Here is a 26611-nt window from a genome sequence, read left to right as displayed (position 1 = left end):
TGCATTGGTAACTGGCAGTGGATGACTCGAACACTTTTTATTTTGAAAATTTCACAGAGTTTCAGGTCGTGTCGTTGGTACTAGTATATTTTGCTAGGGAAGATTTTTGTCGACATGAACGACACAGTTCTCGAAGAAAAAGTACATCAGGACGACACTGTGGCAGCACATCTATAATGAACTTGTGTTCTACTTTAATTAATAATAAATCATTTGAAGTGAGCGTGATTTCTTATTTATTAAAATTCTAGCAAATTTTCCCTAAAATATATAATATTTTGTATTCCAAAATTTTGTTTTTTAAATGGGTGAATTTTTACCCATTTTCAGTTTGTCTCCATGTATAAAATTGGGTATAAAACTACCTAGTTTTTGACGTAATCCATTTTTGGGCATGGAATGCTTACCCAAATAATGGGTTTGCCCAGTTTTGTCTGAGATGGGTGGTATGAAACCCATTAATGGGTACTTTATTTTAACCGTGTGCCACGCTGACCGGGCAGTAATTACTTTAAAGTTCAACCGTACCCCGGCCCATCTCAAATGCAACAACCGTTTCTGACAGAAGCGGTTAAACCAACCGGTGCTGCACACTTTTATCCAGAATCGTCAGAAATGTACGGCCAAGATCTCTGCACGCTTCCTGCCACATTTTTGTCAAATGTTTTGCTCGATTCGTGCTAAATTCTACCAGGTAGGGATTGCCAAGATCTTTGCACAGTTTATGTCCGAGTTATGCCAGGGTTTTGCTCGGTTCCTGTCACAATTTGCCAGAAAACGCGAGCAAAAACGAGTTCGCACTTGCTCAACTAACCCGACAGGATACGCGCAGAAATCTGACAGGGCTGTCAAACCAAGACTTCAGAAGTGTACCCGGTCAAACCATTCGGAATTTGATTCGGAATCCTGAATGGAGTCAGTATGGATTTTAAATCAAATGCAACAACCGATTCTGAGTCGGAATCGGTTGTTGCATTTGATTTGGAATCCATAATGGCTCCATTTAGAAATCCGAACCGGTTCCGGAATGAGTTTAACTGGGTAGCAGAGCGACCTCTGCCAGAAAATTTGCTCACTGGGTGGGATTCAGGATTCCGAATGGTTTGACTGGGAATCAGCAGGAGCTCCGGCTCATTTTCCGACTGCCTATACTGGGTACGTAATTCAAAACTGTCATTTTTGTATAGATTTTTCCGATTTTTGAAACATTGAGCAAACTTTACTCTAATTTGAATTAAAAAAACGAAATTAGCATTACTGTATTTTTCGTATTTTCAAATAAAGGTGAAAATAAAAAGGTAAATAATAATTCGCGTAGTTAGAACAAGAATACAATACAATTCAACTTGCGATTCGAAAGTAAAGAAAAACTCCGGTTCTGCGCGTGGCTGCGAAAGCTTACCACAAAATTTTATTGAATGTTTTTGTTTCATATTCATAGAATAAAATATCTAAAATTTTCAATTGCAAAGAAAGAATTGTGCAGAATATAAAAAAGATAGCGAGTTTAATTCCGAATTCATTTGAAGTGTTTTGGTATCTGTTTTTGCCAGTAGATCCTTCGAGTTTTGATTCGAAAAGATGCGTAGCCGAACTGAACTAGTCACCACGCAGCTAGAAGGCTCTGAGTTTGAGGAAGAATCTGATTTCGAAGATTCAGAAGAGGATTGGAAACCGGCCAAAGACGATCCGGTAAGTTTAATTTATTTATTGATTTGTTCCCGTTTTTGCATATAATATCCTTGGTAGAAGTCGAAGGTAAAAAGCCCAGGCCGAACAAAAAAAGCAACTGCAACCAACAAGAACGGTACGAAGAAGCGCGGTCGTAAACCAGCTAAGAAAACAAAAAAGAAAACTAGTTCTGACGAGGATAACGGCGACGAAGATTTCTCGGAACAACTACCAACACCAGCGAAACAAGTGAAAAAAACGGTATCTACAAGTCACTTAAATTTTTATTGATGTTTGTTAACTACTATGTCATTACGCTTCCAGCCCAAGAAACCAGTCGAGAAAGTTCTTCAGGTTAATCCATCAGCATCAACATCGGAAATCAAATCTGAACCAACCACATCTGCCACTGCTTCGCCAAAGCCACAGCCTCTCCAGCGTAAACTTGTGACACCCTTGAAAAGTTTTCCGGACAAAGGCGGATTTTTGAATCTGTACATTTTTAAAGGAGATTTGAAAGACGGAATCATAAATAACCAGCAACTATGCTTGTGGCGAAGAGATGGCTCAAGCTTACTTCAAAAATACCTGCGGGACAAATCTATTACATCTGATATTCCACAGTTCAATTCATCAATGGTGGTAAGTAGTGCTAATTTTAATTGTCAGTACTATTTTGAAGCTTCCGTTTAAAAATATTCGGCCGGAATGGATCCCGAGTTTTTAAAGTGAATAACTGCCGTTGTGCACAGCAATGTTGTGTCTAATTCCGTATAATTTACTGAATTTATAATATTTATATTTCAGTATTGATTATTTGAACAGAGCTTTTTGTAAAAAACCTCATTTCGATCATTATTCCGTTGCAGAGCGAAATTTCATGAAAATAGCGTCTTAATCCACACCGTAACCCTTTGTACTTGCAATCAGCTAAACAAAATTTCAAAATCAGTTTTTTCAAAATTCCTTTTGAAAAGTTGAACCCACGTTGTGCACAGGTCAGAATTTTAAATTATCTTTAAAAACCTGGATAATAACAAACAAAATATTCGATACAAGGTGTAGTCTGGGAGTCGAGAAACCGAAATTGTTTCATTGCTTACATTAATAAACTATCGAAGGATATGCCATCCACTTTAGAACCCAATACAATGTACTTTCGAAGATATAGGGCCACACACATAGGATCACGCAACACGCGAGCGAAGGGACCCACGTGGTTGTGGGGAATTCATCTTATTCTTCCCCTAGATTTTTCCGCGTATTAACATACTTTACTTTCAAGAATTTGCAAAACCAAAGAAAATCATTAACCGACTGGAGAAAATAAAAGTTAGCTCTCTTCACAATTGAATTATCTTCTTCGGAAACTTAAAATTTCACATCTATGTATTTTTTTAGTTATAAATGCAATATTAACATTTAATGCAGGAAAAAGGGGGTGAAGGGGGGGGGGGGGGGGGGGTGTTGCTTCTCTAATCTTCCGGCCATCATATCACATGATTTGGTATTCTTAGTATGTATAACAAACATAAAGATGTGACACAAGGTGCTAAAAACGCACAAAAATCCTGTAAATCCTATTTTTCATTGGTTTGTCTGCTCTAAAGATATTACCAAGGGCCGTTCATAAATGATGTGTCGCGTATTGACAGTTGGGGAAAAGCCAATAAATCAACGAGGAAAAAACTAAAAATTTGAGGCGTACTAGTGGTGCGGGGTTAATAAAACCAATAACAATTTTAGACTTTTTTCTGCGAGACATTGTTTATGAATGGACCCCAAACAAACAATGTTCCATAACGAATATCACGTAACATCGATGGCAGAGCAGTGGGATCAAGGCCAAGTTCCCCCTGTGTAGTGCAAAACTGAGAAGCAACATCAATTTCGGCATAGAGAACAGACATCCATCTCAAGCGTAAAAGTTGAGTAAAAGGCACATCCAAAGGTAACCGAGAGGTTACCACCAAAGGTGGTTCTGTCATGCCGTTTAGTGTGTGAGTGTTCCTGAATTGATATCCAAGTGATCATTCTAATTATTGGATATGCCAGTATGGTGGTCGTAATGCTCTAACAAATATTTGTTCAAATGATAAAACAAGCATTTTAAACTTGTTTGTTCGAATTTGGATGTCTGTTCTCTATGTCTTAGTTCTAACAATTAAAATGTTTTTGATTTTCAAGCAAAATAATCATTAGTACACACTAGAACAGGAATAATAACTGGCGGAATACATAGTTACAGGAAAATTAGTATTCGCTGACATTACGATTATCAGCGCTCTCTGATTTAGTTAATAGTCGATTGATCCGCTTCAGACCTAGGGGACCCAAGAGGAGATCAGGAACAAGACAAAAGCGGAATCAATGCGAAGTTTTAATTGCATCGCTGACGATTAAACACGCGTTGTTAGGGGCTTGATATATTGGACTGGACAAAATAGAGGACTTGACGTTACACACTTCGAGACCAAAAGGCGCAAAATTTAGTCCTTCTCCCGAGGACCGGTGTTTACTTGGCAGACAGTTGCTAATTCGTCCGATTTTGCAAATTTTGTCTCGCGGGACGGACCGAGATACTCTAAGCTATAAGCTGCAGTCCTATCAGAACGCTAATTTTTTTTTTAACATTTATTGCAGGACAAACAAATATTAGCCCACAGAAGATTTTGAAATTAACGCTAACAATAATTGTAATACAAATCGGTTATCTTTAATAGTCGACCATCTTTTATAATAGTAGTGGGGTAGAATTGGATGGCCATAAATGCTTCCGTGGTATTTGTTCAGATTACATGTTATGAATCTCATCTTTTTTAATTTTTTACAGGCCGCATCATACTCATACACTGGTTAAGATTCTATACCATTCCCCAGAAAGCCATTCCCCGGAAATCCATTCCGCAGAATTTCATTCCCCAGAATGTACTATTTCCTAAAAAAGCTATTATCCAGAATGCCACATTCCCCAGAAAAATTTATGTTTTTATTCATTTTTTGTTGTGAAGCTAAAGGTTTACGCACGGAACTGAAAGGGCGCGTGCATCTTTTCTACAAATTTCATGAAAATATCGGAATATTCGAATGTTTATGTGTTACCGAGTAGACCTGATCATAGTAGATATTGTTTATCATTTATATAATAGAACCGCCGTTTACAGAATAATATTGTGAATAATAAACATTCGCCCCTGTTCTGTCTAAAAATGTAGGTTTAGCCTTTATATTCCATATGAGAAGAAGGGCCTAAGGCGAAATCTCGAAGAAAATGCATGTTTCGCTGTTTTGTTTTCTTTAATTATAAATCGAAGTAAAAATCATTTTAACCAATTTTCACCTCAATCTTGTAGTATTTTTTTCGCATAATGTTATAATAAGGAAAACGCAGTTTGTTTACTTTTGCGATTGAAGCCGTAATGAAAGATTCATGTCGATATATTCTAATTTATATATCAATGATATTATGTTCAATTAAATACACTAAACACGTGTCGATTTCTTACCTCATGTAAGGAATCGAAAGTCTTATTGTAATGTTAGAATCCATTTGATACAAACATTACATTAAGGCGGGGCTGGTTGATGGAACGATTGCCTCGGAACACGGTTTGCCCTGTATACGAAATGGGTAATCGGAAAGTCAATTGAGCTAGCACCTACCCAAATCTTGGAATCAAGTTATTTGCATGCATGTATATAAATGCATGCAAACATCTTTTTTCTGTAAACCGCTGCCAGCCAGTGGGAGATGGGATAGGTTTCACACACACACACACACACCAGGATAGTCTTGCTCAAAATCAATAGTTGGGACAATTTTTAAAGTGTTATGTTGCACTGTTAGTACTTGAGATTAGGAAATTAGGATCTGCTAAACATGTCGAATAAGGTACTATTTTACATATAAACTAGCGCGTGGTTGACGTGGTGACTGAGTTCAGAATTAAAATCATTGTCATGCGCATAGATAGGACCTTCCGAATATTTTTCTGAATACACGAGTCTTCTAGAAAAACAAAATGAAATAAATTGAAATGCACAATTTCACATGTAACACCAGTGCCACGTATCGACAGAGCTCCAAACTAAAATGTTCACCTATTGGACTCTTTTGATCTTAAGAGTCATAAAGAGAACAAATACGTAAATATTTAGGACATCTAGATACAGCATCCTGGAATTTTAATGCATTCTCAATTCACCCTTTCGTAGGAAACGCTAAAGTTTTCGGGGCTATTGCAATATTTAATACAATATCTATTGATGCGATGTGACAGTTAGTGTACTGCCACTGAATAAATGTCCCATGTATTTAGGAAATCCCATAGCACATGGGATAGATATGTGTATGGCGGAAGTGTACGTGTCGACTTTAATAAGTATTGCAAAGAATGCACTCCTGTAAATACGGATGCTCTGAATAATTAAAAAAAAGTTGCCGAGAAACCCTCCTTCTATAACGGCCTAGATACTAAGCAACAAATGTGCTGACTACATTTTACTTTTAAATCGTGATCAGTATAAGTTCTGGAGAAAATTTAGAATAGGACGTAAGTAACATTGAGAGCCTCTCTTTGTTTACTTTCTCTTTCGATTATTACGACGCCCACCATAACACTTTGCACTAATTTACCAGTACATATCGAAAGCCGATGGTTATTACTAGAATATTATGCAAAGAGTTTAGTACTAAATGTTGAAACGATCGAGTAATGAACAGAAGAGAAAGACCCCAAAGAGAATCTCTCATTGTTACTTACGCCCTATTCTAAATTTTCTCTAGATTATTCGACATATTTTCAATTTCTGACCACTGTGCGATGTGTTTCGAGTGAACCAAATGGCCGACCAAAATGTCCAAGTAAATCTAAACCATGTCAATAGCACTAGTTATCTGTGGTTCTAGTGAACTGTTGACTGAGAAAGTTAATTGTGTTGGCAAGATTTCTTATGTAAGTTTATTTTGTTTTCTAGTATTCTTGTTGGGAGGATAAACGTGCCGAAGAATATCTCGAGGTCAAGGTCAAATGTATCGAGCAGACCAAGCAAATCCGGGTGGAGTTAGTCGATGGCGAGGAGTTAGAAGCGAAATCGAGATCCGAATATGACAACTATGTAGCAGTGTATGGAGTTCCTCCTGTACGAACAAATTCACAGAAGGGTGGCGACAATCCCAGCGTTGCTGCTGAAGATGAAGATGAAGAAGACGATGATGAATACGACGATATAGAGGATAACGAAGAAGAGGAAGAAGAGTAAAATTTACATAAGATATGAGATTCTGGATTAAAGTTTTTTTAGAAGACGAGAATGGTTTTAGTAATTGGAACCAGCTTGGTGTAATCACTGTTTTGCATCGTATATTCTTCCTTTCCATGGTCCCATAGTGTATTACGAAGCGATAAAGATAAGCATCCTAAAAATTATAAACAATAATATATACTAGAAGGATGTGCCAGATTTACTGATTCAAACTATTTCAACCATTAACTGTAACCGATAAGTAATATTCATTGTTTTAAATGGAAATATCAATCTGTAGTGTGGACGGAAAACAATAGAAATAAAGTTTTTTTTCTGGAATCAATAAGTTTATTGCATTCTATTGTCCCTGGTCTGGTAATAACTATTTCTAATGTCTTAATAAAACTATTGTTTTGTTGACTTTTTAGCGATACTCTGACCCTAAAAAGCTGTTTTAACAAAAAACTAAAATTTCATAGCAATACTATTATATCTCATATGCTTTAGATTATAAACACACAATTTCTAAATTAAATATATTTGCTATGTGGACATGTTACATAACTGAACTTCAGCTTTTAATTTTATTCTTCCAGCATCCACTAAACATCGAAACTTCCGACCATGAGACAATTATGGGTATAGCGGCAATAAATTACGTACAAATCTAGTCTAGTGTTTTTGGTTGTAAGTGCTGCTGAGACAATGCAATGCTGTAAATGAAAATGATGGTGTCCGGTGTGTTTGTCTATTTCCTCGTTCATTTGTAGGTTTGGAGCTCATTCCGCAGCATGACGTGCCTGATGTCGATCCCGGTGCGACAATCTGGTGAACGTTCGATCGCAAAACCGGCACGTGAATGGGTAATCCTCTCCAGCTTGATGCAACTTTTCATGTTTTTCCAAACTCTTTTGTCTTCCGGCTGAAAACCCTTTGCCACAAATCAAGCATTGCAATGGAAACTTTTGACTGTGACTACTCTCGTGTCTGTTTTTGTCCGTCAGTTGCGTGAATTTTTTCGGACAATACTTGCACCCGTATGGTTGTTCCTTAGTATGCACTCGAAGATGATTTTGCAGTGCGTGTTTCCACTTGAACTGTCGAAAGCACAAACTACAATTGAAGGGTTTATCTTGCGAATGTTTCGACTTCTGATGAGCTTTGAGTTGGTACTTATCTTTCACAGTTTTCCCACATAAGTCACACTGGACATTTTTTTCGACTAAAACATTCTCCCCTCTAGGTGTTTCGTCGTTCCCCTTTTTAGACGAATTATGATTCTGCATATGCTTTTGAAGAAGAGGTAAAGTAAGGAATGTTTTCGCACATTCGTCGCATTTGTGTTCGCGAATATATGGAACCAACCGATGTTGTTCCAATCTGACTAGTGTCGGAAAACGTTTGAAACATATTTCGCATTCAAATGGGTTTGCACTATCAATTTGACTTCGATATAGATCGTGATGCATTCGAGAATGTTGTTTCAGGGAATCCAAAGAAAGAAACTCTGCAGAACATCCACAACATTTCCTACTATCAGTAGCACTCTCAATTTCGGTCCTCTTTTTAACCGCCCTACATCCTCGTCGTTTGTTTACCAACTGCTTCTTGTAACTATGACTGAATCTTTGGTGGAAATTTAGTGTTGGTTTTTCTTTGTATCGCTTAAAGCAGAACTCACATTCGAAAGGTTTGTTGGGATCTTCATGAGTTTTCTGGCCGATGTGTTCTTCCGAGTGACGCAAAAGCTCGTCTTTGCTAGAGGCTTTGAAATCACACGTGCAGCATTGCATTACTTTCGGGAATCCAACTGATTGAAGCCTATACTTAAACGCGTTTAGCCTATGCATCGAATCTAAATAGGCAACTCCGGAGAACAGTTTGTAACAGATGACACATTCAATTAGATTATCTGGAACTGGACCACATATACCTTTATCTTCAAGATGACAGAGCTGGGAGTGATTTTGGAGCGCTTCGTAAGTATCAAAATGCTCCACACAGCCACAACATTGCGTATAATTGGACTCTTGGGCTTCTGCAACAAGTGCTGTGGGATCCGTTACAATCAAATCATTTACGTATGACGACTCTATTGCCTTGATATTTTCGTTTTCCTCTTCAGAAGATTCGGATATAAGATCGGTTGGTTCGAACAATTCTTCTTCAATAATATCATTTATATCAACTATTTCGACTTGATTGAAGGCAATTCCTTGTTCTGAAGTAACTCCACAAACTTCTATCAGCTGAATTGAAGAATTTTCTCCCCCTACTTCAAATTCTTGTATAACATGCCTAGAAAACAAAATCAGCTGAATTCAAGCAAAATTATAGAAGATAAACACTGACGTGTTTAGTCCTAGCTTCCTTCGGAGACACTCATCGGAGGTTCTGCATCTTTCAATAAGTTCTTTAGTCGCCTCAACATCCCTAACACAACGCCCACAAATCGAGACGGGTAAACCATCATTAGGATCAAGCTGAAACAAAAGATAAACGTAAGAACCTACTATTGTTCTGGGTCATTTTTTCTGTACTGTAATGTTGGCTATCTGTTCAATGATTTCCACAAAGCCTTTGGTATTGTCTCCTCCATAAAGCGCAAATAAAAAATGTCCAGATTCAACACAAATTCGACATACTTCAACGAATTGGTCCGACATTATAATATATTTTGGCTAATTTGTAAAAAATGGCACTATTATTATTATTATTGATACAATTTAGCAGGATTTTAAGGAATTTAACGTCGATAACGGTGTCAAAATTTTCCCACTCGCAAATTTTACTAAACAACTTAAACGTCTACCTCGTTTTTGTAAAGAGAGATCAACCTTTGACAAACATACCCAGCAAAGTTCCTTCTTGTTAGAATCGTTTGTGTTACTGGAGCCCGAATACGAATTAAGACCAGCTAGAATTCCGGCTCATTTCCGAATGAACTTTACTGGGTAGATTCATTTTGAGCAAAGGGACATCTGCATTACCGACACTAGATCTCTACACCCCAGTAAAGCTCAGCCGGAAATGAACCGGAATTCTGGCTGGTTCCAGTTCGTATTCCGGCTCCAGTGACACAACCGATTCTAGTTAGAATCGGTTGTTGCACTGGAGCCGGAATACGAACTGGAACCAGCCAGAATTCCAGTTCATTTCCGGCTGAACTTTACTGGGACGCTTACCAGCCTTTACCTAATTTTGGGTAGAAACCTACCCAAAATGGACTAACCCAGTGAGCAAACTTTCTGGCAGAGACCGTTCTGCTAGATTTTTGTAAGTCTTGGTTTGGCAGCCCTGTCAGATTTCTGCGCGTATCCTCCCACTGAGACGTCCAAAAAATTGTTTCAAAATTGTTCAACACGGGTCCAACGATGGACATTTGTTGAACGGTTATTTGGACGTTGTCCAAATTGGTCCAACGAACGTCCTTTATTGAACGATTTTGAAACCAACCGTTCTTAGAGGGCTGTCGGGTTAGTTGAGCTAGGGCGAACTCGGTTTCGCTCGCGTTTTCTGGCAAATTTTGACAGGAACCGAGCAAAACCCTAGCATAACTCGGACATAAACTAAATATAGACTAAATCGTCCGGTCACATATGAAATTCCCATATAAGCCAGAACTCAAATTTTTTTTCAAAGGGGGGACCCCATGAAATTTCAGAAATCGAATTCGTATTTTTGATGCCAAACATCTTTAAAATGCATGAAACGTCGAGATTTTATGTTATCTCGAAAAAAATTTTTTTTTGTAAAAATCGACTTTTTGGGACTTTGCCGATTTCGCACCTTTTTTCAGTTCAATATTACCGTGGCTGTTTTTTTTCAAAATTTTAGAACTCGAACTCTTTTAATGAATATAAAAAACGCACACATTCTCGTGATTCATGATTGAGAAAGGCACAATTGCACCGCTAGGTGGATTAAAATAGGTTTTTTTCTTTCTTGTTGATCATTTTATGCTGAGATATTACAATAAATTGTATAACTTGAATTGAGTTTTCGCGCAAACTAATCAAAACTGATCATCCATCATGAATGGCTCCAACATATGCTCCTCTTTCGGCTGCGTTAATCCACCGGTTAGCGAGATTTCCACTGCAAGCGCTGGCATTGGATATAACTGCTGATGATGTACACCCAGTCCCAGAAGAAATTGACTTTCCCATTGCCGACGGAAGGGCAGCAGTGATACTTGAAATAGTCGTGGTCGGTTGAGCGGAGGACTGTCAGGAACTGGCTCCTACTTTTTTGTTCGGTTTGATGGCAATGACATACCACTGAGCAACATATAATGGTGGCGAGTAATCGTCCGCGTACGTAGGATCCTCAAAAAGTACTTCATATTCTTCATTGGCTGTCTGCGGAAGTTGATTAATAACTGCTTTATAAAAGCAGGCAGTTTGTGGATATAGTGCCAATACGGTTGTCCCTTTAGGGAAAACTGCCTGTCCATCTGTTTCCGGATTAGCTCTCATAAGAGGAAGCGGAACAATACGGCGCTTACTCAAAATGTGTCGATCCTTTTGCTCTTCATCAATATCGTCCACTTCGTACTTGTTGGCAGACGAGATGTATTGTACTACTTCGGCAAGTATCCAATTTTCTTCATCTTCGAGACCTTTAACATGAGCGGCAACCATGTCACCCGGTTTTGCAACGTAAGTACTATCAGCCGGAACGGTATCACAAAGCGGTGAAATTTTTTCTCCAGGTTTACTGACAAAGAGTGGTAGCGTTTGAGCCGAAATCTGTAGCATTTTCATAAGCGCACCTCTTCGGATTGTTTCTTTATTTCCCGTATTTACGATGTTGGGTTCGTTTCTCTTCCGCTCATTCTCTAACAATAACCGATTTAAGCGAACGGAGTCGTTCCTACCCAAATGAAATGTTACGTATACTAAAAATTAAGAATTTCGCTTTCGTTCTCATGATTTACCTGTACTTGAAGCATCGCTTGTTCAGCAGTTAGCGGCATATTTATTGGACACCAACTTTTTTCAAAATAACTTCCTTATCAATGCGAACGTCCGTACAAAATGCAACTGTTTTATTATTAAATATTTAATAAGTTAATTCATGGAGAACGCTGAATTAATCGAAAGCTTTACGGAATCAATATGGTTGCTATACAGCAACAGAAAATCAAATAAACAAAGAAGTGTTGCTGAAGAATTCTTTTTTTAACTGTTTCGGGGGGTGACTCAATGAACTGGTAACTGGCGGTTAACTACTCGGACACTTTTTCATCAGAAAGTTACATGAAGTTTCAGGTCGTGTCGTTGGTTGGACCCGTGTTGAACGATTTTGAAACAAATTTTTGGACGTCTCAGTGGGATAGTTCCTAGTTAAACCCATTCCGGAACCGGTTCGGATTTCTGAATGGATTCCAACTCAAATTCAACAACCGATTCCGACTTAATCGGTTTCGGAATCGGTTGTTGCATTTGAGCTGGAATCCATGCTGATTCCATTCAGGATTCCGAATCAAATTCCGAATGGTTTGACCGGGTAACTGCCTTGGGCTTCTCAATGGGTGAAAGCTGCCAGAATCGCTGCTGATTTCTCGGCTAAACTTTACTGTGTGAGTTCGAATGAGTTTGTAAAACCAGGCGTGAAATGAGGCAGAATTCTGTCAGAAGTCAGCTAAAATTCCGGTTAGATGTACTAGGTGGGATGCTTCTAGCTAATACGTCATTTTCGTCGCCATCTTTAACGCGACGGATTGGGTGCAAAAGTTCGTCTATAGTTTTTCGCGTTTAATTCGTGTGCCGTCGAACGGTTCAAGTCATATCGGTAGCAAATTGTGGCTTGAGGTTTTGTGCTTTTTCTGTTTTTAAATTTCTCATAAACCGTAAGAAAAATCATCGAAAGATTTTTCTTTTTTTCTAATTCGACGTGTACAATCATGGCCAACTAAAAGATGTCTGCAAGCAAAGTGTTATTCGTTAGCAGCAGCAGCGCTCCGTTCTGTGGAGAAATTTTCCGTCGTTCAGAGCCGGATCCGTTTCGGACTCAGCTGGCAGCTAGTTGTCAGCTAAACTCTATTATTTTTAACATATTTGTAAGCCTCTTTCACTCCGGTATAAATGGAGAAGAATCGTTTTTCGAACCAGAACCTGTCCAAAGGACAGATAACTGAAACAAAAAAAGGTCAAGGTGAGTTTAATATGCCAAAAACTTGTGTTTTTGGGATACTAATTTGTTTATATACTGTTCTACGAAGACCTGATAAATGGTTAAACCAACAGGTTACCGGCCGATTAATAAATTACGTCGAGGTGCTTCACGCCGAAGTCTGGTTTATTTTGTGGTACTTAATCTATTTTTGAAGTTTCAGATAAGTGGCCACGCTATTCTAAACGTCGTGAACAGCCAAACGTTAGCGGTTCTAAACCGGAAAATTATCGAAACTGCAGTGGAAAAGCTCAAACTGTGGGTAAAGCTCGCAATCAAACAAACTACAACTATGATAAGCGCTCGAAACAGCGTCCGGATGGAGTCAGTGAAGGTTATCCAGAAAATGAAAATAATCAACTTGAAGAACAGAACACGGGAACCGGATTAGCACCCTCTGTTCTATTTCCTGTAAGCCATGAATTACATTCGGTGTTTTCACCTGGTTCCAAGAAGCAAAGTTTAAACCATTTGCTGAACTTTCATTATGAGCCTCGTGAGCATGATCTTCCAACACGTTTTAGTAAAACGGGAAACAATCGTAGCTACGTCAGGAAGATGATTTACAACAAAGAACAGTTTCTGCAGGCAAATTGTCAGTTCGTCGTACGTGCTCATGAGAACTATGTTGCCAATATTGCGTGCCCCGATCAATTGGTGGATTGGGCAAAAATAGAACAGATTCATATCCTTAGTTACGAAGAACCGCAGTGTCCAATTTGTTTGTATCCGCCGGTTGCTGCCAAAATGACGAAATGTGGTCATGTGTACTGCTGGCCCTGTATTCTGCACTATCTCGCACTATCGGATAAAGCTTGGCGTAAATGTCCTATTTGTTTTGACGCCATACACTTACCGGATCTTCGAAGTGCGGTTTCAAAACCGTTTCACCCGTACACGGTTGGAGAAATCGCAACATTTCAATTGATGCGTCGCGAAAAAGCCTCAACGAATGTTGCACTTGTTGCTGAATTAAAAAACGAGCAGCCGGAAATACCTTACTTTTGCTCAAAAACAGGTAATACGACGCTTTCCAAATTACTCCTGGCAGAAACGCCAGAGATACTCAATATAATTGCTCGAGAACAGAAAGAACTGGAAAATCAAATGGTTGTGGATGGTGTTGATTGTCCGGAAAATATATTTGTGGAACAAGCACTCGAACAATTGAAAGAGCGCAAAGAAGGCATTATGTGCGATAAAGTTATTGCGTTGCCAGTAGATCATCGCAACAAAGAAAGCGATACAAGCGTAATAGACGAACATCAAACAAGCATGCTGTTGGATGGTGAGAAATTCATTTTATCTCAATATTGCAATATTATACCCTTGAAATTTATTCTAGAAGCTGCAAACATCACTTCAATGTTAGATATCACAGGAAATCACAAACAGGGAGATTTCATGATTGACGAAGACAGCAACTTTTTGCTGAGTGATGTCGACATTATCCCTACAGCGACATGTGCTTCGGATTATTTTTACTTTTATCAATCAACAGACGGTCAACCGCTTTATTTGCATTCACTTAACACGCGTATGCTGCAAACAATGTATGGAAGCTTAGACAAGAGTCCACTAATCATCACTGGCAAAATTGTTCACAAAGATAGCTGTTCAATGTCCGAGGATTTGAGAAAAAGATTGAAATATTTGCAGCATCTACCCGTTTGCACCCCGTTCGAGGTAGTCGAAATCGAGCTTGGAAACGGTATTGTTTCATCCGAAGTGATGGCGAAATTCAAAGGTAAGGATAATTCTGGGTGGGAAATATTGGCGACTACCCTGGTTCTTATCACACAAAATACAGAAGTATCCTTCTGCTTCCTTGGCCTGAGTTAAGGCATATGTCGACAGATTATTGTAAATTTGTTAATAAACAAATACAAACTATTTGGTTTTTTCATGTAACAATAGTACAGGTATACCTCGATAGTACGTACCCCTTCGCTTCGTTTAGTTTACGTACTATCGAAACGTACGTGCTATCGAAACGTACGTACTATCGAATCACAAAAATAAATTTTTAAAATATTACTTTTTATGTTTAAAATAGCATAAAATCTTACAAAAATAATATTTATTACTAGATAAATCCCCATATTAGTGATAAACCGTTCTATGAGTGGGTATTTGATTTAAAAATGGTTTCCTACGACCAGAATGGTGAAAATGGCATGTAAAAGCATTTTCTTAGACTCGTACAGTTGCTTGACGTATGTGCCATTTTTCTGAAGTTCGTATAAAATATTCGGAATTTGTAATAAAAATCGAAAGTAATAAGACGCCTCTGATATTTTTGGATCTCTGAGATTTTCTGATATTTTTTTGGATTTGGTAGCACGATGTCATTAACAATTCTTCTCAGAACAGGATTCCGTATTGTTTTCTATTCCTTATATTTTTGGTTGAAAATCGTATAATTAATTATATTTACAAAGATAAATAGTCTTTCAAATATAAATTATGACAACATATAAGCTTATATAAACCATTGTTTCGTGTCACACCTTAATCCTTGAACCATGCCAATATGTTGAAAACTTTTTTAATCACTAGCACAAGAGGTATGGAGAAAAAACGCTGCGTTTGTCTATATCTGTAAGTCATATGAGCCTCCATTCAAGCCGCTAGGCGTGCTTGATCCGAATCTTATCCATTTTATTCAAAACATTGTGGCTCTTAGAATATAATGAAGCCTTACATGTATGTACATTATGTACATAATATTGAAAATCTACTAGGAAAAAACTTTTTACCATTTTTATTACCTTCATAGTTCCTAAAACCTTAGTTGATGTTAGGAAAATTTACAAAATCTATATTTTATAGGTTATCTTGAAGTCAGTAATATTTCTCTGATACTTTAGGAACATACCGTGCATAAAACCATGCAAAAGCTTTCGGTTAGACTTTCCCAATTTTGTTAGTTTTACTTCATTGAAGTTTACTGTGAGTTTGTAAAACTTGCAGACACTCCTTGATGTTTGAAAGATCTTCCAAAATCCCTTTAAATATTCTTGAAACTTCGTGAACTTTTCAGAGATTCTAAAGATTTCATTCAAGGTTGAAAGATTTTTTGTTCGCAGAGTTCGCAGAATTACCTCGAGTTTGGTAAAATATGCGTGAACATCGTGAACACGTGTTGTTTATAGAAATTGTTTGAGCGCATAGAAATTCTCTGAAGTTTGAAGTAATTTCCAAAATTTTATGCAACCTTCGAAGTGTCAACCTTAAAGATAATTGAGATTCTCTGAAGTTTGACAAACAAACTATAAATGCTCAGAATTTCGTACAAATTGTCTAAGGTTCTACGGATCTCCTTGTAAGTTAGCAAGCTTCCGAAGCTTATAAGACTTTTAAGATACTTGTAGGACGTCCTTAAAGCATGCAGGATTCTTTTCAAACTTCATAAATTTCCTGATACATTTGGTCGATGTTAGGTCAGATCGGACTAAATGACAATTTATTGATTTCGAGAAAAACGAGTTTAAAGTTTGAATCGCAGCACCCTTTACGTTAAATTTGGAAATAATTTTCGCCATAATTCTAGCTTATTGTTATATAACTCAAATCTGGTAAAAGTTCAATGTAGCTGAAGAAATTCTTTATCAAGTTCTATCATTATCTCATTTTTTGATGCTTTGCGACTTAGTCCGGTCTCACTTAACACCGACCATTTGTGGTTTACTTAAACTTTGGAATACTTTGTTGGAGTTTGCAGAACTACTCTGAGTAGCACAGAACTCTTGACATAACCTTTCTAAAGCATGCATAAGTAACATGAAACCCATAAAACTTCTATAAAATGTGTCGCATTTGGTGAAGTTTACAAAATCAAACGAAAAAAAATTGGTAGGTGTACGTACTATCGAGGCAAAATGTACGTACTATCGAGGGTACGTACTATCGAGGGTACGTACTAACGAGGGTACGTCGTCGCTGTTGTGCTATCTTATGACAAGCGCCATTTGGCACATTTCGAGAAAAACGATTTTTAAAGTTTGAGATTGAATATCTTGAAACTTATAAATGGTATAAACATTTCAAAGAAGACAATTAATGCTTCTGTCTATTCTTCATCAATCTCTCAAATATTACGAAGATCGCTTGACTATGTTGCGAGTTTTTACTATGAATGTAAACAAAAGTTGCACTCACACGTGTCATAGGCGTGTATTGATGACAAAATTTGTATAACGTGTCATACTCGTGCATGAAAAATTTTCCATAGAAAAAAATCATCAATTTTTAACTTTTATTCATATCTTTGCGTTCATATGGGATATAAACAATCGCTGAAATGCATTTTGAAGGGAATGAGTCAGGGCATCTAGAAAAAATAGTTATTTTTAGTTACAGTGTTGCCAAATATCCTTTATTTCCAATTTAAAACTAAAACTGTGTTTTTCTCACAACTCGTGTAATTTTCTTTTGAAAATGTTTATGTCATTGTGTTCCTCAGACATTTTCACGCATAAAAACATCTAAAACTTCAATATAACTTGAGCAAATCCCTACACTGAAAAAAATCCAAACGTTAACTCTATTTGCTTCAAACCGCTTAAAATTCATATGAAGAAGAAATGCTATTGTTATCACGCGCACACATACCTTCTGTGTGTCAACTGTATAAACTATGTATGCACACACATAAGTTAAATGTGCATATTGTTATAGAATGGGGGTTTATGTGTCTAATAGTTATGAAATGTGAATGTAAGATTAATATTTCTTGTAAATACACACATTAGGTCTATGTACCAGCAAATAGTGTCTATATGCCTCCGTTAATTGCAAAAATCTATGTGTAAAATCAATAGGCATAACGTTTACTTTTTTTTGAGTGTAGATACAGTGATTTTAAGCAAAAAACTCACAATTTCTCATGACGTTTCTCGCAATATCTAAGTAACCAAGTAGAATTTCAAAATTCTGAAAACGCCACTTTGTAGAGATTTTTCAAACAAGTAATGTGGCATATCTAACTCAGTTTACCCCAAAATGGCGTTTGTCATAAGATAGCACAACAGCGACGACGTACTATCGAGGTATACCTGTATTTTGTTTCTAGTTACGCGTGTTACTCATACACATTCACAATTTTGTAGTTAAACATACACAAGACCGAATAAAACCTTGCCAAAGAGCCTAAAAGTTGATGATTAAAACAGACAATATTCGATTAATAATTAATTAATAATTAATTCTCGAAAAAAGATTTTTGATTTTCATCAAAGTATTACATTTTTTGCTCTTTATAACGTTTTGTTTGTTTTAAGATGAAATTTCCAGCCGTCGCAAGGATAGACAGAAACGTGCCCGCGCAGAACGAATCCGAGAGAGACAAATTTTTGAGTTTAACGAACGCCAACTGGGAAAATCCCTTGCACGATCTGCTAAAATTCCAATCAACTCAACAAAACATTTTCCTTCGGTATGTATTAGAATACAGTATTGGAATATGTGATATGCCTAAGCATCAACTTCTTTCTATAGTGCGGGAATGCTGAGATGTACGACTTCAGCCATGATCCTCCCCTCGGATTTAGTCCTTCAAGTAGTGACATGTCTGCTTCTCCCAGTGTGATCAGCGCAGAGCCTTCATGGTCGAAGGTATTTTCTCTGTCGTTCATAAGTACTGAATATAAACATTGATTATTTAATTATCTCAGATGCTGTGTACCTCGCCGCCATCTTCCTCTTGGCCAATACTGCCATCTGGAGGCGCTGTTTATGCTGCCCCAACACCAAAGCTTATACAAGTAACAGGTTCTAAAATGATCACCAGTGTTTCGCGCCAACCTTCCAAGTGGCGTTTTCCTTCCGAGAGCGATGGCGACGATAATATCGAGGAACATCAGGCAGCCCGGGATTCGAAATTTGGAGAGGATTTGAGCTCGGCAATTGGAGCAGCTCTCGAAAGGGCCACATTGCATTGCGAAGTTGCTACCAGTGAAGACGGAAGTTCGGGAAAATTCAAAGGCTCTGTACCCAAAAACGTCGGCGCGGGCAGTGGTGCGAAGAAGAAGAACAAGAACAAGAAAACATTGCTGTTTGCTTCTGGAATGAATCTATATTAGCTCGTTTTCAACTTTGGCAACTTGGCATTAATCATTTATCAATATAACAGGTATATCATCCAAAGTCACTATTGCATAACGTTGACGTGGTTATTTTATGTTTCTGGTTTTGTTTAACTATTGATTTTTTTCGATATGTGCTTTGTACATTAAAACTAAGTTTGAAACAATGTAGTTCAGAGCAAAAATCCTTAAATAAAGCTTGGCTTCGGTCCTATTTATCGCATACGGAACAATCTTTGCATCTTATTATGTTTATGACATACCAAACAAAAAATTCTTAATGCCCTCCCCAAGGTTGAGGGGTTTGACGGTATTGCAAACATCAACAAGCATCTTGCGTGCATTAGTGCTACAGAACCTCAGACAGACAATTGCTTTAAGATTGTTATTGCATTACGCCTCGATAGTGGTGCATCGAGGAGACCAAGAGGGCTTATGCGCCTTTTTTATGTTCTATGTTTCTTCATACTCTGCACCTGGGCATACCAACACTCAACCACTGGTCTGTGCGTGACGACGAGGCCGAGTGGCGGGTCGACGTGGATTGACTTTTGCTGTGTGCCGTGTTTGCAAATATTGTTTCACAATTTGATGGCGATATTCGTGGACGGGGCTCGTAGTAGGAGTCATTGTGTGTCCATTGATCGGTCGACTTCGTCATCGTGCATATACTAATAAATTAATTTAATAATTAAATTAATTTAATAAATACATAAGTAGAAACCTATTAGTTGTCGCTTTGTAATAATCGTTGTTTTTCGTACTAGTGTACAATTGTTATGTGCTAGTCGTATGTACCTGTGTATATGTGACAGTTGGGTCAGGGAATTGATGCAGAACTGGCGTATATGATAGAATAGTGGCTAATACTTCCGGTGCTCAATTTGTGCATTTGGTTCTATTCATTTGGGAAGGATTGGATAAATTAGGGTACAATGAATTTACCGACGCACGTGAATCATTCATACCCGGCCAGCAAAACATGATGTAAGTCTAACAGAATGCAATTGTCGTTAATGGTAAATACACAACATTTGCTGCGTTTAGATGAGTTTGATTATAAAAAAAATTGCAAAACATGGTTGTCCCATCCATTTGGCTCAATGGATGGACAATCTTGAACAGCGTTTTTCTCGGCTTGCTGTTTTTCAACATGGGACTCATGCTGTTATGGGCAGTACTGATGTATACCAAAATAGTGTCGGTTAATTTATACACTTCTAATCAAACTCTTTGCGTCTTTTTTTCTTTATTCGGCATGTTATGATTCCTTTTATTAGTATATCTCTACTATACGCTATCTATACTCATATAGGTACAAACGCTCGTGGCATAAACCATAAACCTGGTCACAAACGCGACCATACAATTGCAATAATCTAGCATATTTACGCCCGCGATTTCGCCAACATGAAAACACCCCGTAGCAACACTCGCGCGATTATGAAACGGTCCGGATGTCTCACATCGGTCCTAACAGTCTGGACTAATGCCTTCAGTTGAACCAATCAAAAAAGTAACTAAACTATTCACTAAACAACACACATGACCTGGAACTCTAGTGATATGGGGAAACTGACTGCACCATACACTAAAAATTAAGCATCAGATTCACGGAAATTTTACACGCGAAGTCACATACACGTGACAAACACGTTAATATACAAATGCTTGAGCTCTTCGCGATCTCGTAAACATGATAACATTCCGGCGATACAAATGCACGCTTTCACGCGATCACGTCAGGAAACCAATAACTAAAGTCCAAATACTTAGGTCCATACATTCAGTAGGACCAATCAAAAAATAAAGCCCATATCCACTAGAGAACACGTTTCATGACAACATAGCCAGGAACTCCAGTGATATGGAAGATCTCACTTTCTTCTAGCATCTGAACCGTACACCGGAAATGGAGTATTAGAGTCACGATCCTCGCGCGATCATCCAAGAACACACGCGAATATGCGAAAGGCACACGGTTATAAAATAGAATTTATGCACGCGAGGTTACATACACGTTAGCACGAGGGACATACAAGCGCACACGCGATCGAACACGTTCGGCCCTATTCTGCGCGGCGTGTGACGTGAGACGACTAATCTCACGTTACATTACGTGGCTTTTCTCCCCCAATTCTGAGAGTCGACTCGGGTAAGGTGCGATTCCCCATTGCGGTTAAATGGGCGTCTCACGTCACCCGAAGTGACTCTTCAGAATTGGGTGAGAAAAGTCACGTAGAGTGAGGTGAGATTGGTCGTCTCACGTCACACGGCGCGCAGAATAGGGCTGGTTAGCGTACAAATGTTCGAGTCCTTCGCGATGATGCGCGCGATCGCGAAGTCCCTGCGCCTGCACATGCCTGGACCGTGCAATGAATATCACAGTCATAGGACAACTCTTGAAAAAAAATGTGTATGTATATATGAATTCATACTATCAACCAGATGCCGTATTAACAACTTGGTACAAATCAACTTAAACATTCTAGAAGAATTCACATCTGCAGTCCCGCATAAAAGAAATATTCATTAAAGAAATTTTCGTATCTACTAAACTCTGTTTCATGTACGAGCGGAATAATTCATGAAATCGTGGACACAGAAGAAGCTTACTAACAGAACGGAAAAAGGACTAACAAAGAGGAAAAAAATCTAAAATCTAAAAAGGAGATAGCCTGATTTACAATGGCAAAGGAATAAGGAATAGTAATAGGCGGTAAATATTAGCGTCAAGGTAAATTATGGAAATGCAAAGGTAAGAATGCATTACAACCAATAATAATAATATTTTTTTTATATATAACTAAGTTTATTTAGGCCCAAATACGGTAGCTTAACGAGGCCGATAATTCATTTTTTAAGGTACATCGCACGTGTTAGTGGGAGAAGAGAAAGCCATATTTAGGGGCGGTTTGCTCCCCTCTTATGTTAGTAAAGGAAAAAGGTAGGAAGTGGGATACATATTGTAAAATTGACATTCTCGTTGGCTGGTTGATGATTGTGGGGGATATGCACACTTTATTGTAGTGGTTTCCATCCTGTAATCGCAGGGGCGATGGGAGGGTCGATATTTCGGATGATTATTGGCACTCCGATGCTGTCATGATGTTCTTGTGACATGTGTCATGATGTTCTGGATAGACGGATATCAAGAAAGGTATGCATCGTAGACTCGTGAAGCAATGCCATATTGTAGATACAAAGAGAGGTTGACGAGATTCTGCTGTGAATGAGAGGGAATATTTATTAAACTTGGACATTAATAGTTTTCAAATAGGTGTAGATGAGAAAACTGTAAGGGTGGTCATGGCTTGCCAGGACGTCCCGGACTGGCACATAGGGTGATCTACCTCGGGCCCGAAGGGAATCTATTAATTGGGACCTGGCAACACGGTACTCTGCGCACAGCCAAACAACATGCTCGATGTCGTGATAGCCATTCTCACAAACACAATGATTACTGTCAACAAGCCCTATACGACGGAGATGCGCATCAAACGCGTAATGCTTGGACATGAGTCTTGACATCGTACAAATAAAGGCCCGGTTCACATCCAAGCCCTTAAATCAAGCCTTCGTTGATACCTTCCGGATAATAGAATGTGGCCACCGTCCGAGATGCCCATTCCTCCATGAAGTTTGCCAATTTTCGAGCGTCCTCTGACGAGAGATATTGAAAAATTCATTGAAGCAAATTGGTCTTTCGTAAGTGTCGCCTTCTAATGCGCCCACCTTGGCTAAAGAGTCCGCCTTTTCATTGCCCGCAATAGAACAATGCGACGGAACCCAAACCAAGGTAATTTGGTAAGATTTTTCAGATAAAGCACTCAGATATTCCCGTATTTTCCCCAGGAAATACTGTGAGTGCTTTCCAGGCTTCGCCGCACGGATGGCCTCAATGGAGCTGAGACTGTCCGAAACGATGAAGTAATGGTCTGCGGGCAGGGTGTCAATGATCCCGAGAGTATACTGAATGGCAGCTAATTCTGCAACGTAAATTGAAACAGGATCATTGAGTTTGAATGAGGCAGCAATATTTTCAATGAAGATACCGAAGCCTGTGGACCCGTCGAGAATTGATCAGTGGTATTTATTATAGAAAATATTTGGGACCACTTGTGGGCGAATGTGATCCGGGATTCCACAAATCTCTTCCTTCATGGATGTGTCGAAAAATACAGTTCGAGCAGAAGTATCTAAGAGATGAGCACGGTTAACGTTATACCAAATACAAATATTTGGTTATACGAAGATGAATTGATGTTCTGTGCCATGTAATCGAAGTACAAGGACATGAATCGGGTCTGAGAATTAAGCTCGACAAGCCTTTCGAAATTTGCAATCACCAATGGGTTCAAAATATCGCATCGAATGAGCAATCGATACGAGAGGTCCCAAAATCGATTTTTTAGTGGAAGAACGCCCGACAGCACTTCTAAACTCATCGTATGGGTCGAGTGCATGCAACCCAAGGCAATACGCAAACAGCGATACTGGATTCTATCTAGTTTGATGAAATGTATGCTCGCAACGGAGCGAAAGCAGAAACATCCATACTCCATCACTGATAATATCGTTGTTTGGTACATTCTGATTAGGTCTCCTGGGTGGGCACCCCACCATGTTCCGGTTATTGTACGGAGAAAGTTTATCCTTTGTTGGCACTTCTGTTTCAGATACCTAATGTGATATCCCCAGGTACCTTTAAAGTCGAACCAGACCCCGAGATATTTGAATGTTGAAACCTGAGCAATAGTTTTATCCATTAACTGAAGCTGTAGTTTCGCTGGTTCACACTTCCTAGAAAATACGACTAGCTCAGTTTTCTCCGTAGAGAACTCGATACCCAGCTGAAGAGCCCAAGCAGACCAATTGCCCAAGGTATTTTGCAGAGGTCCTTGCAAGTCGACGGCCTTGGGACATGTAATAGAGACCATACCGTCATCTGCAAGCTGCCTTAGCGTGCAGGAATTGACAAGACATTCGTCAATGTAATTCACGTAAAAAGTGTAGAGAAGAGGGCTTAGACATGAGCCCTGGGGAAGGCCCATGTAGCTAAATCGTGATGTCGATAAATCACCATGCGAGAAATGCATTTGTTTTTCAGAGAACAGGTTTAGCAAAAAGTTATTTAAAATTGGTGAAAGACCATGCTGGTGCAACTTCTCATAAAGAATGTTGATAGAAACTGAATCGAAAGCCCCCGTAATATCCAAGAATACTGATGCCATCTGCTCTTTGTTAGCATGTGCCATTTGTATTTTCGTTGAGAGCAACGCAAGGCAATCGTTCGTCCCTTTGCCTTTGCGGAAGCCAAATTGTGTATCTGACAGTAAGCCATTTGCTTCGACCCTATTGTCGAGGCAAAACAAGATCATTTTCTCGAATAATTTTAGGATGCAGGATAGCTTTGTAATCGGTCGATACGAGTTGTGGTCGGAGGCCCAGGGGCAGATCACTTGTGATGCATCTTTAAAAATCAGCGAAATTAAATTTATTTATTTCCATCAAAATAGAAATTCGTAATGCATTTTGCGTTGCGTGCAATGATTTTGCGAAAAGCCCTACATTCAACAAAACATCAAACAAAGTGGATTAGCGTAGGACGATTGTTAAGTAATCTTTTCTGCGAGGGAGTGCAAAGTTGATGCAAAAATGGAAATTAAATGCATTTTTTCTAAGTTGATGCAAATTTGTTATACATTCCTGATCTGCCCCTAGTCGGAGGCTAGTTTTCCTGGTGTTTGGATGGCGATGAAACCCACTTGTTTCCAATCATGTGGGACAATGTTACCCTCAAGAAACTTATTAAATAAATTCAACAAGCGTCTCTTGGGAGAGTCTGGTAGATTCTTCAACAAGTTGAATTTGATTCTGTCTGGCCCTGGAGCTTTATTGTTACACGACAAGAGAGCAAGTGAGAACTCCACTATCGAAAACGGTGTTTCGTTCGCGGTATTGTAAGGCGACGCGGCGCGGTAGATTTTCTGTGTCGGTGCGGAATCCGGACAAACCTTCTTGGCGAAATCGAATATCCAACGGTTTGAATATTCCACGCTCTCGTTAGTACTGTTTCGGTTTCGCATACGTCGGGCCGTGCCCCAAAGAGTGCTCATCGATGTTTCTCTTGTTAACTCGTCGACAAACCGGCGCCAGTAACTACGATTCTTGGCTTTCATTAAATTTTTCATTCGCTTTTCTAATATCGCGTACAGTCGATAGCTAGCGACAAACCCGTCGTTCCGGAAGGCTTTATGCGTGGCAGCCTTCTCCGCGTAGACTTCTGAGTACTCTTTGTCGCACCACGGGTTGGGAGAACGTTTTTGGGTGTTCCCGTCGGGTACTCGTTTCGTCTGAGTTTGAATCGCGATATCGAGAATCGAGTTGGACAAAAACTTATACTCTTCCTCCGGGGGAAGTACCTGTGCTGAATCGATAGTTTTGGATATCTCAACAGCGTAGCTTTTCCAATCAATGCTTCGTGTGGGGTCATAGGAAACATTGATTGGTTCCAAAGGTATTGAACGAGTAGTGATTGCAATTACAATCGGCAGTCGGTCACTACCGTAAGGATCATATTGAAGTTGTCACAAAGGTCTTGAATTGTCGAGGATCGATTGTCGTCGTACAGACATCCCCACTCTGTACCGTGAGAGTTAAAGTATCCAAGAAGCATGCGGGGCGAGGGAAGGTGTTCAATCACGTTAGAGAGTCTTCGATATCCCATAATGGCCCTAGGAGGAATGTAAATAGAAGCAATGAAAAGATCTTTGACAAGCGACAACTTCAATGCCTGACGTCGAAGGGAGATTGATTAGATTGAAGGAGTAGCACTTTTTGATCACTACAAGTACCCCTCCATATGAGTCTTCTCGATCCAAGCGGATAATGTTAAAATCGTGAAAGTTGAGGTTTATAATAGAAGTAATCCATGTTTCACATAGGGAAAAGGCATCACAATTATTGTAATCTAGCAAGTGTTTTAATGAATCAATTTTGGGGATAATACTTCTGCAGTTCCACTGTGAAACAGTGATCAGATCCGTGATTCCGTTTAATAAGTTAGCCATCGAAGGATGCCCCTGCAACGAGGGGCCATTGTTCAGTCAACTGTTTTAAAAATGTTCTTACTGTTGGTAGAATAGCATCTAGCAAGCCTTTCAGAGGATCGGTAATGTTGAAAGCTGTGAATATCCAGTCCACAATGTCAGAGAATTTAAGAAATCCCGTTTTAGGTTGAGTTTCTGACTGTAAAATGGGAGCACTTGGGATTTTTGGTGCCCCGGGGAGTGCTGTAAACTCCTGGTTGTATCTCAATTTCCCAAAACCAGGAGGTATTATCTTCGGATTTGTGGCAGCACTTCCAGTTAATGAATTTTTTTTATTTTGTACCCTTGTTTGGGACAACCTAGGACCCTTACGAGGAA

General features: G+C 38.9%; 3 protein-coding genes and 1 pseudogene across 8 annotated transcripts; 2 read left to right on the top strand and 2 right to left on the bottom strand.

Moving 5' to 3' along the window:
- The first annotated feature begins 1143 nt into the window (after positions 1 to 1143).
- Positions 1144 to 7257, top strand: LOC131682629 (uncharacterized). 4 transcript variants are annotated; one of them, XM_058964278.1, is made up of 5 exons: positions 1144 to 1298; positions 1557 to 1692; positions 1750 to 1932; positions 1996 to 2313; positions 6649 to 7257. In XM_058964278.1, the coding sequence occupies exons 2-5, from the start codon at positions 1582 to 1584 to the stop codon at positions 6931 to 6933; spliced, it is 897 nt and encodes a 298-aa protein (XP_058820261.1). In that variant the 5' UTR covers positions 1144 to 1298; positions 1557 to 1581; the 3' UTR covers positions 6934 to 7257. The 4 variants fall into 4 exon arrangements, with proteins under 4 accessions (XP_058820261.1, XP_058820262.1, XP_058820263.1 ...); XM_058964279.1 differs by having other exon boundaries at positions 1150 to 1298; positions 1554 to 1692; XM_058964280.1 differs by having other exon boundaries at positions 1150 to 1298; positions 1530 to 1692; positions 1753 to 1932.
- Positions 7258 to 7406: 149 nt separating this feature from the next.
- LOC131682622 (oocyte zinc finger protein XlCOF6-like) lies at positions 7407 to 9761 on the bottom strand. Its single transcript, XM_058964262.1, has 3 exons — positions 9459 to 9761; positions 9271 to 9401; positions 7407 to 9216 (listed from the first exon to the last, which is right to left on the bottom strand). Exons 1-3 carry the CDS (start codon positions 9582 to 9584, stop codon positions 7698 to 7700), a joined length of 1776 nt encoding a protein of 591 aa, XP_058820245.1. The 5' UTR covers positions 9585 to 9761; the 3' UTR covers positions 7407 to 7697.
- A 1124-nt stretch (positions 9762 to 10885) lies between these two features.
- On the bottom strand, positions 10886 to 12152 carry LOC131682630 (SAGA-associated factor 29-like; annotated as a pseudogene).
- Positions 12153 to 12621: 469 nt separating this feature from the next.
- LOC131682616 (E3 ubiquitin-protein ligase RNF10) lies at positions 12622 to 19411 on the top strand. 3 transcript variants are annotated; one of them, XM_058964246.1, is made up of 6 exons: positions 12622 to 13077; positions 13259 to 14383; positions 14441 to 14842; positions 18378 to 18532; positions 18595 to 18711; positions 18771 to 19411. In XM_058964246.1, exons 1-6 carry the CDS (start codon positions 13008 to 13010, stop codon positions 19176 to 19178), a joined length of 2277 nt encoding a protein of 758 aa, XP_058820229.1. In that variant the 5' UTR covers positions 12622 to 13007; the 3' UTR covers positions 19179 to 19411. The 3 variants fall into 3 exon arrangements, with proteins under 3 accessions (XP_058820229.1, XP_058820228.1, XP_058820227.1); XM_058964245.1 differs by having other exon boundaries at positions 13253 to 14383; positions 14444 to 14842; XM_058964244.1 differs by having other exon boundaries at positions 13253 to 14383.
- The last annotated feature ends 7200 nt before the right edge of the window (positions 19412 to 26611 follow it).

Source organism: Topomyia yanbarensis, chromosome 2 (genome assembly GCF_030247195.1).
Source record: "Topomyia yanbarensis strain Yona2022 chromosome 2, ASM3024719v1, whole genome shotgun sequence".
Classification (NCBI taxonomy): Eukaryota; Metazoa; Arthropoda; class Insecta; order Diptera; family Culicidae; genus Topomyia; species Topomyia yanbarensis.
This window is presented reverse-complemented; position numbering and strand designations above follow the sequence as displayed.

Coding starts and splice junctions, on each gene's coding strand:
- LOC131682629 (XM_058964278.1), top strand. CDS start 1,582: ATGCGTAGCCGAACTGAACTAGTCACCACGCAGCTAGAAGGCTCTGAG. Junction 1,693..1,749: donor AACCGGCCAAAGACGATCCG/GTAAGTTTAATT, acceptor TATCCTTGGTAG/AAGTCGAAGGTAAAAAGCCC. Junction 1,933..1,995: donor CGAAACAAGTGAAAAAAACG/GTATCTACAAGT, acceptor TTACGCTTCCAG/CCCAAGAAACCAGTCGAGAA.
- LOC131682622 (XM_058964262.1), bottom strand. CDS start 9,584: ATGTCGGACCAATTCGTTGAAGTATGTCGAATTTGTGTTGAATCTGGA. Junction 9,402..9,458: donor AACAGATAGCCAACATTACA/GTACAGAAAAAA, acceptor CTTTTGTTTCAG/CTTGATCCTAATGATGGTTT. Junction 9,217..9,270: donor AGGAAGCTAGGACTAAACAC/GTCAGTGTTTAT, acceptor TTTGTTTTCTAG/GCATGTTATACAAGAATTTG.
- LOC131682616 (XM_058964244.1), top strand. CDS start 13,008: ATGGAGAAGAATCGTTTTTCGAACCAGAACCTGTCCAAAGGACAGATA. Junction 18,533..18,594: donor CAACAAAACATTTTCCTTCG/GTATGTATTAGA, acceptor TTCTTTCTATAG/TGCGGGAATGCTGAGATGTA. Junction 18,712..18,770: donor CAGAGCCTTCATGGTCGAAG/GTATTTTCTCTG, acceptor TAATTATCTCAG/ATGCTGTGTACCTCGCCGCC.